The 14,433-nt window shown below is 41.7% G+C and overlaps 1 protein-coding gene across 1 annotated transcript in view; it reads right to left on the bottom strand.

The window, feature by feature from the left end:
- Nucleotides 1-8,216, bottom strand: part of EFEMP1 (EGF containing fibulin extracellular matrix protein 1) — a 72,048-nt gene extending 63,832 nt beyond the window's left edge. Inside the window, exons 1-4 of the mRNA XM_037806941.1 lie at nt 7,959-8,216; nt 6,661-6,748; nt 2,437-2,485; nt 1,859-2,272 (exon numbers count right to left, since the gene is read on the bottom strand). Coding sequence (XP_037662869.1) covers nt 1,859-2,272; nt 2,437-2,485; nt 6,661-6,741 — 544 coding nt within the window. The 5' untranslated portion in view covers nt 6,742-6,748; nt 7,959-8,216. The remainder of the gene's footprint in view (nt 1-1,858; nt 2,273-2,436; nt 2,486-6,660; nt 6,749-7,958) is intronic.
- Between the last annotated feature and the right edge of the window lie 6,217 nt (nt 8,217-14,433).

The raw sequence follows: 14,433 nt of genomic DNA, 5'->3' as shown, positions 1-14,433 counted from the left end.
GTGAAATGTGCTCAAATGAGAGCTTTGAAAGAGATATATATGTGAATGGGGAAACTCCCTCAAAGGTATTGAGAAGTAGGAGCCCCACTTCTTTATTCCTGAATTAGGAAAATAAGTCAGCAGCAAATTCAATGAGAAGGAAGCTTGAGAAACCAAGGGGGACATTTATGGAGTAGCTTGACAGCACAATTTCAAGTTTCAAATGAAAACCTGTGTGCTACGTCTTACAGCTGGGACTCTGGCATATGCCTGCCTGGGTTTGAAGCCTGGTTCAACCTGTGCAACCTCTGCTTCTCAAACCTGACTGCGTGCTAGGACCATGGAGTAGCTTTAAACTACTATGGTCTGTTAATTTCTGATGGGTATAGTAGGAACAAGTTGGGGTAGAGTAGGAACATGTTGGAAGTAAAGTAGTTAGCTTAGGTTAGTTGTCTTTTTCTTACTCCCATGTTATGGTCTCTTTGAAATGTTCTTTTATTGTATGTCTTTTTAAATTTTTTTTTATGTTTTTTTTATTTTTCATACAGTTGATTTAAAAAAAAGTTAAAAAAAAAAAAAAAACAAGGAAAAAAATGTGCAGAGCCCCCTTGAGGAGCTGGTGGAGAATGCAGGGGTATTGGCCTGCCCCACCGTGATGGTTGCTAACATGCCCACAGGCATAGGGAACTGGTGGTTTGATGGGTTGAGCCCTCTACCACAGGATTTGCCCTTGGGAAGACTGTTGCTGCAAAGGAGAGGCTAGGGCTCCCTATAATTGTGCCTAAGAACCTCGTCCTAAATGCCTCTTTGTTGCTCAGATGTGGCCCTCTCTCTCTAGCTAAGCCAACTTGAAAGGTGAAATCACTGCCCTCCCCGCTACGTGGGATCAGACACCCAGGGGAGTGAATCTCCCTGGCAACGTGGAATATGACTTTCGGGGAGGAATGTAGACCCGGCATCGTGGGACGGAGACCATCTTCTTGATCAGAAAGGGGATGTGAATGGAAATGAAATAAACTTCAGTGGCAGAGAGATTCCAAAAGGAGCCGAGAGGTCACTCTGGTGGACACTCTTACACACAATATAGACAACCCTTTTTAGGTTCTAATGAATTGGGGTAGCTGGTGGTAGATACCTGAAACTATCAAACTACAACCCAGAACCCATGAATCTTGAAGACAATTGTATAAAAATGTAGCTTATGAGGGGTGACAATGGGATTGGGAAAGCCATAAGGACCACACTCCCCTTTATCTAGTTTATGGATGGATGAGTAGAAAAATAGGGGAAGGAAACAAACAAACAAACAGACAAAGGCACCCAGTGTTCTTTTTTACTTTAATTGCTCTTTTTCACTTTAATTATTATTATTGTTATTTTTGTGTGTGTGGTAATGAAGGTGTCAGGGATTGATTCTGGTGATGAATGTACAACTATGTAATGGTACTGTGAACAATCGAATGTACGATTTGTTTTGTATGACTGCATGGTATGTGAATATATCTCAATAAAATGAATATTAAAAAAAAAAAAGTACTGATGCCTGTGACCCACCCTCAGAGATTGGTATTTAATTGCATGGGGGTGTGGCTTGGGCATTGAGTTGTTTAAAGGCTCCCCAAGTTACTCTGAGTATGTGCAGCTAAGGTTGGGAACCACTGATGAACTCTCTGATCCGTTTCTTCATTCATAAAATGATGACAACAGACAGACCTACCTTTTAGGATTATTGCGATGATTAAATATGATAGCAGAGAGAAAGCACTTAGTACAATGTCTGGCCCACGGAAAGTCCTCAATAAATGCGAGATTTTGTCAACCTCACAACGAAGTGCACTTAGGAAAGAACTGTCTTGTTAGTATAAGAAGTCATGCTTACCTTGGCACACATTTTGCTCGCTCTGCTCGTAGCCCGTTGCACACTGGATGCGGTGAGAGGGGTTAGAGGGAAAGCGCTGAGGGTCAGCTGGGTTCCGCCGAATGACAAAGTTGTTTCGCCCAGTCTGCACTTCAGGGCCTGCGACAGCAGCAGCACTGACAACCAAACTGCCCCCGGGCACCACTCCGCTGGCAGCCATGCCACTGGCAGCTGCACTCCCAGGGGCTGCCCCTGAGGTTGCCGCTGCATTTGCAGCTGCACCTGCACCTTCACCTGCTGGTGTTTCTCGCTGAGGTTGTTCATTATTGACAATAATCTGGGCTGTTTTAGGAAGGCACAGATAACCTCCATAGTGGTTGACACATTTCATTCCACCTTTGCAAGCATCTGGGACAATGTCACATTCATCAATATCTGTAGTCAATGATAAAATAAGTCAGGTATCTTCTTAGAGGGAAAGCTGAACATGTACATATACATGCGTACCTTTTTGGTACAATACAAACAGACAGGAAAGATAACACATGAGAGAGAGACAGAAAGCTGTGTTCACAGGGGAGTCTCTGAAGTTAGCTCACCTTTGCACTGCTGTCTTACAGGATCCCACTCATATCCATCTGTGCATTGCTGTGAAGGAAACATCAAAGATAGGGCAAGGAAACAGTTAAATGATTTATCTATTCCCTGAAAGTTCACTTTAAAAGTTTCATTCTGATGGCAGTAATTCTTGTGCTAAAGTTCTAGAAATACTGTGAGGTAGGTAGCTTAACATTGTCTAGCTTTTTTTAAATTTTTATTTTAAAATTATTTTATGTATCAAATAAAAAAACATTTCCAAACAAAACAAAGCAAAGCAATGGGAAAAACAGATTTAACTTTTAAGCCATGTCTGTGCATTGGACAGTTCAAGGGTCCCTTCTCAATCATTAGCTGCCTCTCACCTCTTCTGTTGAATTCGGTACAGTTGTCCATCACCATCTTCTTCTATTCAACTTCTTTTCTGACTTGATACTAATCTTCAAACTTTCAGACTACTCTATGTTGTTTTATTTCCCCTTCCTCCAAGTTGTAAATTTTACCTAAAAAAGTTCACTTTCTTCTTTTTAGCTCGTGGCTCTTCCTTAAGTACTCTTAGAGAGTGTATTAAAGCCCATGGCTTTCCTTGCCATTCCTGCTCAGCTGAGTTCCACACCTCCCCCTCAGACTTGGCCTGCCTCCTGGCTTCAGTTCCTACATTCCCTCACCAAACAAACCATCTATCAAGCATATAGAGCACCTTCCCACACCAGGAACCATCCTAGGCCCTGGGGATACAAAGATGAAGATTACCTGTCTCCTGTCCTCAAATAGTTCACAGGCCAAGACAGGAGACAGATGGAGAAGTTGGAGCAAGACAGTGGGCCAGGTGCCATAATGAAAGCACATGTGTGGAGGGAGTGATGGACTCTGCCTGGGCTGTGAGGGGCATTACATTGTGGAGGGAAAGTCTTTACAGGGAGGTGACAAGTGAATTGGGCCTTACTGGATGAGCAGTATTTTTCCAGGGAGATAAGAGAATTCTAGGAAGAGGGACCATGGTGAGCAAAGGCACAAAACTGTTAAAGAGGGAGAGAGCTGCAAGTAGTTCAGAGCAGGGTATAGGATGAGGTCAGAGAGGTAGACAGGGCCAAACTTGGGAAGCCTTTCTTCAGCATAGGAAGGAACTGGATTCTACCGTGAAGATCACTGATTCTTAAGCTTTATTATGCTTAGGAATCACCCAGGGTGCTTGTTAGAATGAAGATCCCTGGGCCCAGCCAAAAGATCCAATTCTATAGGTCTGGGTAGGGGGCTGGTAATCTGACTTCCCAACAAGCATCCCAGATGATTTGGACTAGGTCTTCTATGGGCTACTTATTGAGAAACACTGCTGTCAGTGACAAGAGGCCACTGAAGAACTTTTAAGCTCAGGGATAAAACTTGATCAGATGTGCATTTGAGGAAGTCACTGGGAAGAACATTTTTTCAGGAAGGACTGAGAAAAAGTGGAATGAACAAATAAATAAATGTAAATTTTTTTGATGGAGCTAAGAGTTGCTTATGCATATAACACATGCTTGGTGAGTAAACAGCTTGAATGGAGGCAGAGAGATCAGTTTAGATATTTGACTGATATCTGAAACTTGACATAGTGAAAACTGAAGTCGCTTTATCTCCCAAACTAGTTCTTTATAGTTTCTCCAACACTGTCCAAGTCACCACCACCTTTCTAGGGAAACCAGGATTGCAACTTTAACATTAGCATTGACATTTCCAATTATTTTTCCTGAAGTTCTGTTGACTTTGTGTCCATTTCCACATCTACTACATTGATATACACCCTCCTGGTCTCACGAGTAGGCAAGGCCCTTTGGTCCATCTCCGTATCTCTATATTCTGCATACAGCCTCCATGACAATCTTTCTCACTCTCCTAGTTATGTCACTCTTCCACTGAAGAACTCACAGTGGCCTGCAGACCTCTTATCTCCCATTATTACCATTTCTAGTTTCCCCCAAAAACCCAGCTCCAGCCAATCTGACCTTTTCACTTTCTAGACTTGTCTTGCTTGTTTTCACTTACAACCTTTGATCATGCCATTTCCTCTAATTCAGGTGCCCCCGCAGCCTCTCTAGATCAATCCAAGGTCATCACTCCCTTCAGGAACCAGCACAGAGCTCCATCTGCTCCAGTATGCCATCACTGACATTAATCACCAACTTGCTTTTCTGTCTCTTTAACAACATGTATGATCTGTATAATAATATTATTTGCCTGTATTTGTTCAGGAACTTTGTAGTTTTCAACAGTGTCTTTCCAAGACAAGTTCTCTGAGGTTAAGGGCTGAATTTTCTTAGTAAGTAAATAAACTATTTTGAAAAGGACTTGAGAGTTGCTTATGCACATGGCAGATACCTGAATGTGCCCTATTTTTAGCATGTTAAGGAATATGGGGATATGAGCCATCCTTCTAAAAAAGTGTATTTCAAACCAGGACAAATAGCAGTTTAGTTGAATGATTTGTATGGTAAATGGAGAAGACTTGCAGTTAGTTTAAGATATTTAGTTCCAGTACATTTAATGTGGCTCTACTATTAAACAAGCCTAGACTGAATTTAGTTGTTTAGCTATACCACTTGCTAGCCATGTAGCCTTAAGCAAGTTAGACAACCTCTCTGATCCTTAGTTCTACTACCAGAAGAAAGATGATGTCACTTGCCTCATATTTTGCTGTGAGGATGAAAGGAGATAGTGTCTCCACAGCAGGGTTTTCAATAAATAGTTATCTCTTGTCCTTTAGCCATGAATTATTAGTCATACACAATTCAAAAGAGAACAGATCTAATCTTAGCACAAAAAAAGGTATCATATCTAGAATATGTGTTACAAATTATAGTGAACCCTAGTTAGTCATCTTAAAATTATAGTGTTTAATCCATAGGGAACTTTCTCTGCTAAAGATGATGAGAAAAGGGAAAGAAGTAGGAGATAAGCAATTGCAAAAGCAATAAAATGTTTTATTCGATTATTATAAAAGGGGGTAGCTAATTTGATTTTAGCTCCCTGAGAAGGTAGTAAATTTTGCCTGAATAACAAAGTATTTTCATTTGAAGATAAACAACACATGCATTCTTCCTCTTGCTTTATTTATCTTCAGCAGAGGAAGCAACTACATTTAACATTAAGTTAGCAAAATATTTATATTAAACTCTATTTGATTTAGAGTTGACCTGAACAACAAGAAGGAACATTTGGCAGATGGATTCAAACATTCTAGGGATAACAAGGCATCAAAAAGTGAGATAATGTTTATTATCAGTAATTGACATTAGCTCACTTTTAAGGGTTTAATTTTCAAAAATTTTTCATATTCTTTTAAGTAGAATTACTTAATTTTAAATTGGAAGCAAGTAGAGAAATGTGTTTTTCATATTCCTATCCAGGACAAATGTCACTGGCCTCACAACACTGATAAAAGATTGGAAAAGACAAAACAGAGGTGCAAACAAATCCCCTAGCAGCGGGGTAAGTACTGTCCTTCTCTGTTCTCACCACGTCCATTCCTAGTGGTGGGAGGGAGTAGATGATATTTCTAATATTTTATTAAACATTGATTATGCTGATGCAGTTGATTGTTTAATCAAATATTACTTGGGAATGTCATAAATGCTAATTAAAATTCAAAACTGAATTTCACACACTGCCTTTTAACACCACTTTAGCAAATACTGCATCCTGGTGAAACATCAAGTCTATCTGAAAGGCATTTATGAATTATCAATTACACTATAAGTGAATACATAGCCTTTATATATTCAGGAAAGACCACTTACATGAGACCATAAATCACATGCAGAAGTGAGGCACTGTGTTTTTATGACGTTGAATATTCTTATTTGACTTGAGTCTCATTCTAAAAGTTTTGGGTTTATCTGCATGTACAGAGAAATCGAGGCTTCTGGATTCCTCTCATCCTGAAGTTTATTGAATGTGTTGGAAACATGTACCTGTACTTGGGGTTTAGCTTTAAAAGGGTTCCCTTTTTTGGCCTTGCACAAATCATTACACTTTGGCCCCTTTCTTAATTGGTGATCTAAATGAACTTTTGAAAGGTTCACGGACAATTTGCAACCAGTCTTAACATAAGCCATGGGAAAGCATCGTTTAATTTATTAAGCACCACAGAGTTACAGCCCACATACCCTGGCGGGGGTGGGTAAAGTCTCTCTAGTGTCACAGAATCCCGATGAACTCGACTTATCTCAAATTCCAGCACCCCTTACCGTGTACGTGATGGTTTCTTCCGTGTCCTGTGACTTGACCAGAGCCAGGGTCAGCATAGTCAGGGAAAGGACCTTCAACATCGTGAATCTCAAAGAAACCACAGGACAAACTGATGGTTAGTATCTGCTGCGGGGAAAATACAACTTTAGATATGAAGGAAGGAGGGAGGAAGGGGGAGGGGGTGGAGGAGGCTGAGGCTCCACCATACTCGACTCCCAATCTTCTTTCTCATCTCCCCTCCCCTCCTCAACCTCCCGCGTGGCCAAACCAGGCACGAAAGTCTGTAACAGGCTGCAGAATTGCATTTCACTTTACTCCATCCGGCTGCTTTGAACATATACAAAGGATATACAGGCGTGGATTTTATGCCGCACCTACACAGCAGGCTCCAGAAAGAGGGAGTGGAAGGGAAAGACTAGAAGGTAATCAGTTCCCAAGAAGGTGTTTTTTTTTTCCCTGGGAGTGGAGGTCTCTGTATGCTCACATGTCGTCAGTTAAGTTTCTTTCACAGCTCAGCAGAAATACCTGCGAACCATTATGAATTACCTTATCCTCAAACTTTTGTTAAAACAAAACACCAAACCAAAACTCGGGGAGCAGTCTCCTTTCAGTTCTAGTGGAATACCTGCCCTTCAGAACTCTCTCTCACATACCCTAGCACAAACTCTCATAGTGGCATTTCCACGCCATTCTATGCGCACATCTTTGTTTAAAAGCCCAGGTTGTTCTGAGGAGTAACCCAAAGTGTCTGATTCCCTTGGGCCTTATCAGTTCCTAGGTTCTCGGCATCCTGCCCTTCTGAATAGGTGCCACCTGTGGCCGTAACTCCGGGACCACACCGAAACCTCTGGTACCAGTTTCGGGGTGGCCGTCCTGGCGCCCGGAAGGAGATGAGGTCCCCTTTCTTAGAAATAAGATAACAGGCGGCAATCCCCCGGAGTTGCTTAGCGCGTCAGCTTCTAACCAGCTCCTGTGGAATCCAGGTGCGGCTTAAATCTCGCCCACAGGCTCCCCGAAACTTTCAAAACCTCGTTCACGGGCAAAGCTATGCCGCTGGTTGTCGGAGCGCACAGACATGCCCGTCCCAACAGATGTCACCCGGTACTCGCACAGATTGCATTCTGAGACCGCACACCTCTGCCTCTCCGCCAGAGATGCCTGCACAGTCCGGGGCAGTTCCTCGTTCTCGGGTACACGAGTTCCTGAGCCCCTCCAGGTCACCCTAGCTTACCCGCCGGCGCGTGGACCCGAGGGCACGGGGCACGCTTGGTGCGTCCCCCGCACCGTGAGCTCCTACCTGCGCTGCCGCGCTGCGCTCCAGGCCCCGACAGCGAGGGGAGTGCGCTGGGGAGGGCAGCCCCGTGGGTCTGAACTGGCGAGGTCTGGCAGCTGCAGCGGTAGCGGCGGCAGGAGGGGGAGGAGGAGGAGGAAGAGGAGGGAGGCAGGGAGGGAGAGAAAGAAAGAGAGAGAGAGGAAAGGGGAGGGCAGAGGGGGGCGGAGAAGGGAGCTGAGGGAGGCGCAAGGCCAAAGCCAAGCGCAGCAAGCCAGGCGGGAGAGTGCAGCTCGGCACCCCTTTCTCAGGGTCCCTTTCCGCCGCTCTGGGCCTGCCCGCACTTGCGGCCCGCCCTTGCCAGCCGCCCTAGCCTGCAGTTACCCGGCACGCCGGCACCCCCCAGTGCTTTGCTTTTCAGGCGTCAGGAAACACAAGCTGAAGATGGCACATTTGGCAAGTGATATGAAATCAGCCTTAAGAAAGTCCCAGCCGTCGGGGCACATTCTCTTGCCTTGGAAAGGGGAACAACACATTTCACCCAGAGAGTTGCTCAGAGTCTTGAGAGATTGCTTTACATTTTTATTTTATTTTATTTTATTTTATTTTATTTTATTTTACCAGTAAATCAATCCTAGGAGGATAAATTAATTTATTTCATAGAACTGATCCTTTTGCCTTTTCTTTCAGATGCTTGGGGGTGGGGGTAGGGTGTTTGCTTCCTCAAATGGAGAAAAATGATCATCCATTCATTGAACAAGTATTTGTGAACCTACTGTGTACTAGGTGTTGGGAATAGGCCACGTAGAATACTAACAAAGTTGTGCGATCCACGTTTATTTTTGTTCTCTCATGCCTCCCTTTTTAGAGCCTCTTTTTGCATCTATTGCCTCTCTCCTCTCCGCTGGTTCACTTGGGATCCTTAAACTAGTCATTTAAAGTTGAGCATTTCACACTCACCTTTCATACTAATGGTGGAATTTCAGGAATTTAGAGAGAAAAAAATATTTTTTTTTTTCCCAGCCTTGTCAAATCATACCGCACAGATTGCGTTATCTTTGAAGGCTCCAGCTCTATAGTCAGATTAACAGTTAGCCTCCAGGACAGCTGTGTCTTCCAAGAAGCAAATACCAAATACAATTTCATGAATGAGCATCCTGCAAATTGAAGAGGTTGAGGACTTTGTCTCTGTCCATGAGAAGCAAGGCAGAGTGTGGGAAGGAGAGGTAGTCAGAGGATGAGAAGGAGAGAAAAAGCTCTCCCTTCCCTGCTGAGCTGACCTTAGGTGGTGAAACTGCAGGAACCAAAGGGTGGTCAAGTGGAAGCCTCTTTCTTTATCTCTGGGGCATCCGGTGAGGCACCCAGACCCTGCCAGTTGGTAGTAAGGTACACAATATTGAATAAGATGAGAGGCTCTTGATGACCTTGGATCTTACTTGAGTATATGGGTTTTGCTAATTAGTATTGAAAATTTTTACTACCAAAATTCTAGTGTGTGTGTGTTTTTTTTTTTTGTCATGAATGACCTCCAAACTTTTTTTAAAAAAATGAGTCTTTTCTTTTTGCACAGCAGAAGATCTGGCCAGATGTTTTCTTTTGAACTCTTACTACCTGTCTTAGCCCTTTTCCCAGAAAAAGTGGGGTAAAAACTCTCAAATTTCTGTTTCTAGCATGGAGCCTGCAGTCTTGATGTTTCCATCTGGATGTCTAATGAACATTTCAAACTTAACATGCCTGCTGATTCTCACCATCTCTCTCAACCTACCCCACCCAACAATTTCACCGTCTCAATTAATGGCAGTTCATCTTTCCAGGGGCTCAAGTCCAAGATGATGGAATCATCCTTAATCTCTTTTTTACTCATACATCTTCCATTCACTCCTTCAGAAAATTCCTTGTCATCTTCTTTGCAACCACCCTGGTCTAAGCCAAACCATCTTCTACCTGGATAATTGCAACAGCCTCCTAATTGGTTCCCTGTTTATACTCTTGCTCCCCTTAAGTCTTCAGCAGAGAGTCCCCAGTGATCTTTTTAAAACCTTCTTTTTAAAACCTAAGTTGGATCATATTACTCCTTCATCTAAAACCATCTAGTGCCACCCCAGCTCACTCAGAGTAGAAACTGAAGACCTCACAATGGCCTACAAGGCCCTACTCATCTGACTTCCCATTATTCCTCTGACCTCATCTTCTACTTCCCCCTCACATTCTCTAGGCTGCAGCCTTACCATTCTTGCTTTCTCAGACATAGGGGCTTCTGATTTTCCTTTCTCTCTTCTTGGTCCCTCTTACCCCAGGTATTGCATAGCTTCCTCCTTCAGGTCTTTGCCCCAAGGTTGTCTTTTCAGGGAGGCTTTATTTAACTATCCCATTCAAAACTGTGACTTCCACCCCTTTGCATCCTCTATCCACCTTCTCTGCTTTATATTTCTACCTAGCATGCATCACTCTTTAATGTTCTATGTAACTTAATTTATTATCTTTGTGCGGGCAGGGAAATTTGTCTGTTTTTGTTCACTGCTATAGTCCTAGCGTTTAGAAAAGTATCTAGTATATAGGAGGCAGTCAGTAAATATTGTTGAATAAATGAATAAATTAATATAGTAGGCAGCACACAGTAGTGGAAAGAGCTTATGCTCTTTCTCTGCCATTTACCACCAGAGTGACCTGAAGTTAGCTGCCTCCTTTCTCAGCTGTTTTCATCTGTAAAGAGAAACAAATAACACAGCCTAAATGAGATTAAGTAAGTGGATTCTCTCACAAAGAGAAGGAATTTCAACACATTTTATTTTCTTTATTAGTAGGAGCCATCTGGGAACGATGTACACACTATGGGCTAGGCCTCAAGCTAAGTGCTTTTATGCATTATCTCTTTTAACCCACACAACAACCCCATGTAATACCGATTGTTAGTTTTCATATTTTAGAGTTGAGCTGTAATAGCAGCTCTTCAAGACCCAAGGTCCATCCATGAAAGCACAGTACATGTTCATGGAGTACCTTTCCTGGGAAGTTTGTGAGTAGAACTACTAGCAAGAAAAGATATTTGGTTGCCTGCACAGAGGAGGGGGTACTGCATTGAAATCCTGCAGCTGGGACTTAAGTCCTGGTTTTGACACTAATCAACTAGGTGACCTGAGCTAACTCAGTCCCTCTGAGCCTCAGTTTCAAGGACTGAAGTCAATAACCAACCACTAAGGTGCCTTCATCTCTAAATTAGATGTAAACCCACCAGTGGTGACAAGTAAAGGAGGTTAGGTACTTGATTAGGTTTCATGATTGGATGGAGCTGAGAGATTCTGGAGACTGCACAAAGGAGTGGTTATAGGCAATGCTGAGGAGTCAGACTGCCTGGGTTTGAAGCCTCGCTTCTCCACTTATTACTGATGTACCTTGGATAAATCTTGTTTTAAATCCATTTTATTGAGGTATAATTAACATGCAAAAAGCTGTACCCATTTAAAATGTACAATTTGATATATTTTGGCAGATATATACATTTTTTTAGCCTAAGAATTGTTTTGCCTATTCAAGAAATTCAAATAAATGGAATCATAGTGTTTATATCCTTTTATGCCTGGCTTCCTTCACTTAGCATGTTTTGAGATTCATCCTTGTGTTTAGGTGTATCAGGAGTTCATTCTTTTGTATTGCTGAGTAGTATTCCATTATATGCATATACCCTCATTTGTTTATACAGTCACCTGTTTATGGATATTTGGATTGTTTATGAATAAAACTGTTATGAACATTCATGTAAAAATCTTCTGTGGACATATGTTTTTCTTGCTTTTAGATAAATACTTAGGAATGAGATTGCTGGGACACATGGCCCAGGTATGTTAAATTTTAAAGAAGTGCCAAAATGTTTTCCAAAGTAACCATATCATTTTAAATTCCCACCAGCAATATATGAGACTCCAGTTGTTCCACATTCTTGCCAGGATCTAGTATTGTCAGTAATTTTTAATATTAGCCATTCTGATGGGTATGCAAGCAGTATCAAATTGCGGCTTTAATTTGCATTGTTTGATATCTAGTGATATTGAGCTTTATTTTCATATGCTTATTGTCTGTCGGTATTATCTTTTTTTGTGAAGTACCTGTTCAAATCTTTTGCCCATATCTTTGTTGGTTTTCATCTTATTATTAGTTATAAGGTTTTTTTTAAATATATTCTTCCTATAAGTCCTTTGTCAGATATATATATATATTTAATATTTTCTCCCAGTCTCTTTGCCTTTTCATTTTCTTAGTACAAACATTTTTAATTTTGATGAAGTCCAGTTTATTAATTTTTACCTTGGTGGTTTGTGTCCTAGCCTAAGAAATTTTAACTTGGGCAAATCTTTTACATTTTCTAAGCCTCAGTTCCTGCTTCTGTAAAATGGAGAGGATACTAGTCTCTACTTTTTAAGGGAGTTGTGAGAATGAAATGAGAAAGCTATGATAAATACTCAATTCACAGGAATGATTGTTCTTAGATATTAGAAGGTATTGTGTGAATGGATGCAGTAGAATCTTCCTCCATCCTAATATAGTCCCAGTGTTATTTAGGTACCTGTATAAGTTTCTCACCTGCTAAAATAAATACCATATAATAGGTTGGCTTAAACAATGGGAATTCATTGAGTCACAGTTTTGAGGCTAGGAGAAGTACAAAATCAAGGCAACAGCAAGGAGATGCTTTCTTCCCAAAGACTGTGAAGTTCCAAGATCCGCTGCCAGTGATCTTTGGTCCTTGGCTTTTCAGTCACATGACAATGTACATGATGGCATCCTCTCTTTTCTGTTCCCGGTTTCATTGACTTACAGCTTCTGACTGCTCCCGGTGGCTTCTCTCTGTATCCAATTTCCTTTGCTTATAAAAATTTCAGCCATATTGGATTAAGGCCCACCTTCATTGAGTTTAGGCACACCTTACTAATAATATCTTCAAAGGTCCTATTTACAAATGGGTTCATACTCACAGGACCAGGAGTTGGGACTTGAACATGCCTTTTGTGGGACAGGTGATTCAATCCCAACAGTACCCTTCTCATTCCTAGCTCTTGGGGTGTCTCCAGACTAGTCTAAAGATAAAGCAATCAGCAATACTGTTCTCCTGCTTTTGCTTCAGGGGTAGGCCATTGTTCTATTTTGAACCAGTCAGAACTGAAACAAAGGATTTGTTTCCCTAGGTAGGGGAAAGGCTTTTCCCTAGCTCCTTGCCCCAGTTGCCCTGACAGCCATGTTAGAGCAGAGAGGGAACCCAGCCTGAGCACAGTGGTGATACATGCTGTGGATGGCTGACAGAGGGACATACCTGGATCCTTGATGGTATTGTTCATAGGGCAAACTGATCCAAGGGCCCATGATATTTTTTAGGGGCCCCTACAATGTTTTAATTTCTTTAAAAGTCAGAAGAAAAAGTAAATATCATCTAGCCTGGATTAGATTTGTCTTTATACCATTGCAGTTGTAAAATATATATTTTTTTAGATAGAGGAAGGGTCCCATGAAAGAGTATCTAGAGCCCAGGAAAGTCACAATGTGGCCCTGACTGTTGAACTTCTGAATCAGCTAAACTTGGATGCTGCCCTACCTCTGCACTCGTATTGTTTTTGATCATGGTAGCCCATCATGCATTGGCCTGTGCCGTGAGATTAGTAAATCAGATTCAGTGTCTGAGAGCACAAATGAAGTTGTCAAGGTGGTGAATTTTCTTCATATTTTTGTCTGTAACCACCTCTAGTTTATGGGATATTTACAAGAAGCAAGGTCTGGACACTTAGTCTGCTTCAGTTTGATGGCTGGGTCTTGGAAATTTGTGTCCCATACTAAGCAGCATCTTGAGATGAAGGTGTTTTTAGAATAAATGGCTCTGAGATACTTAACATTTTGAACTTCAAGTGGCTTATAAAATTATGCTTCCTTACTTATATGATAATAAATAGTAATAAATAACACATATAGCACTTACACTGTGCTAGGAACTGTAGTAAGAACTTTATATATGTGTTAACTCAATAGCTCTATTATTATCCTCATTTTACTAAAAAGGAAATTAAGGCTCTTGCCCCAGATCAAATAGCTAGATAGTAGCAGAATGGGTGTTCAAAAGCAGGTAGTCTGGTGCCAGATTCCTGCTCTAAATGCTCCTCTAAGTTACCCAGTCTTCACCCCTGAATGAATTTAGGATTGCAGAGAAAAAAGAGAGGCATGATGATTTATTTATAGAGAATTATGGACATGCTAATTGGATGCAGAGATAGAGCAGATTGCAATTGGAACTTGCACTAAATTCCCCTTCCTAAATTGCTGTGATCTCAGGGGAATCCGAGACTTTTGAAGCCCTATTTTGTGAAAAAATTCACAATTTCAGAAGAGATTCCTAGATGTCAATGACCATGAATTGTGCTTTAGGTCTCTGTAACCTTTGGAGTGTGTGTCTGAATTAAGCTTGTCCTAACAGTGTAGCTCAGTTCTAGGAATGGCTGCTTGAGGTATAGGCTAACTACCC

This window comes from Choloepus didactylus, chromosome 17 (genome assembly GCF_015220235.1).
Source record: "Choloepus didactylus isolate mChoDid1 chromosome 17, mChoDid1.pri, whole genome shotgun sequence".
Lineage (NCBI taxonomy): Eukaryota > Metazoa > Chordata > Mammalia > Pilosa > Megalonychidae > Choloepus > Choloepus didactylus.
This window is presented reverse-complemented; position numbering and strand designations above follow the sequence as displayed.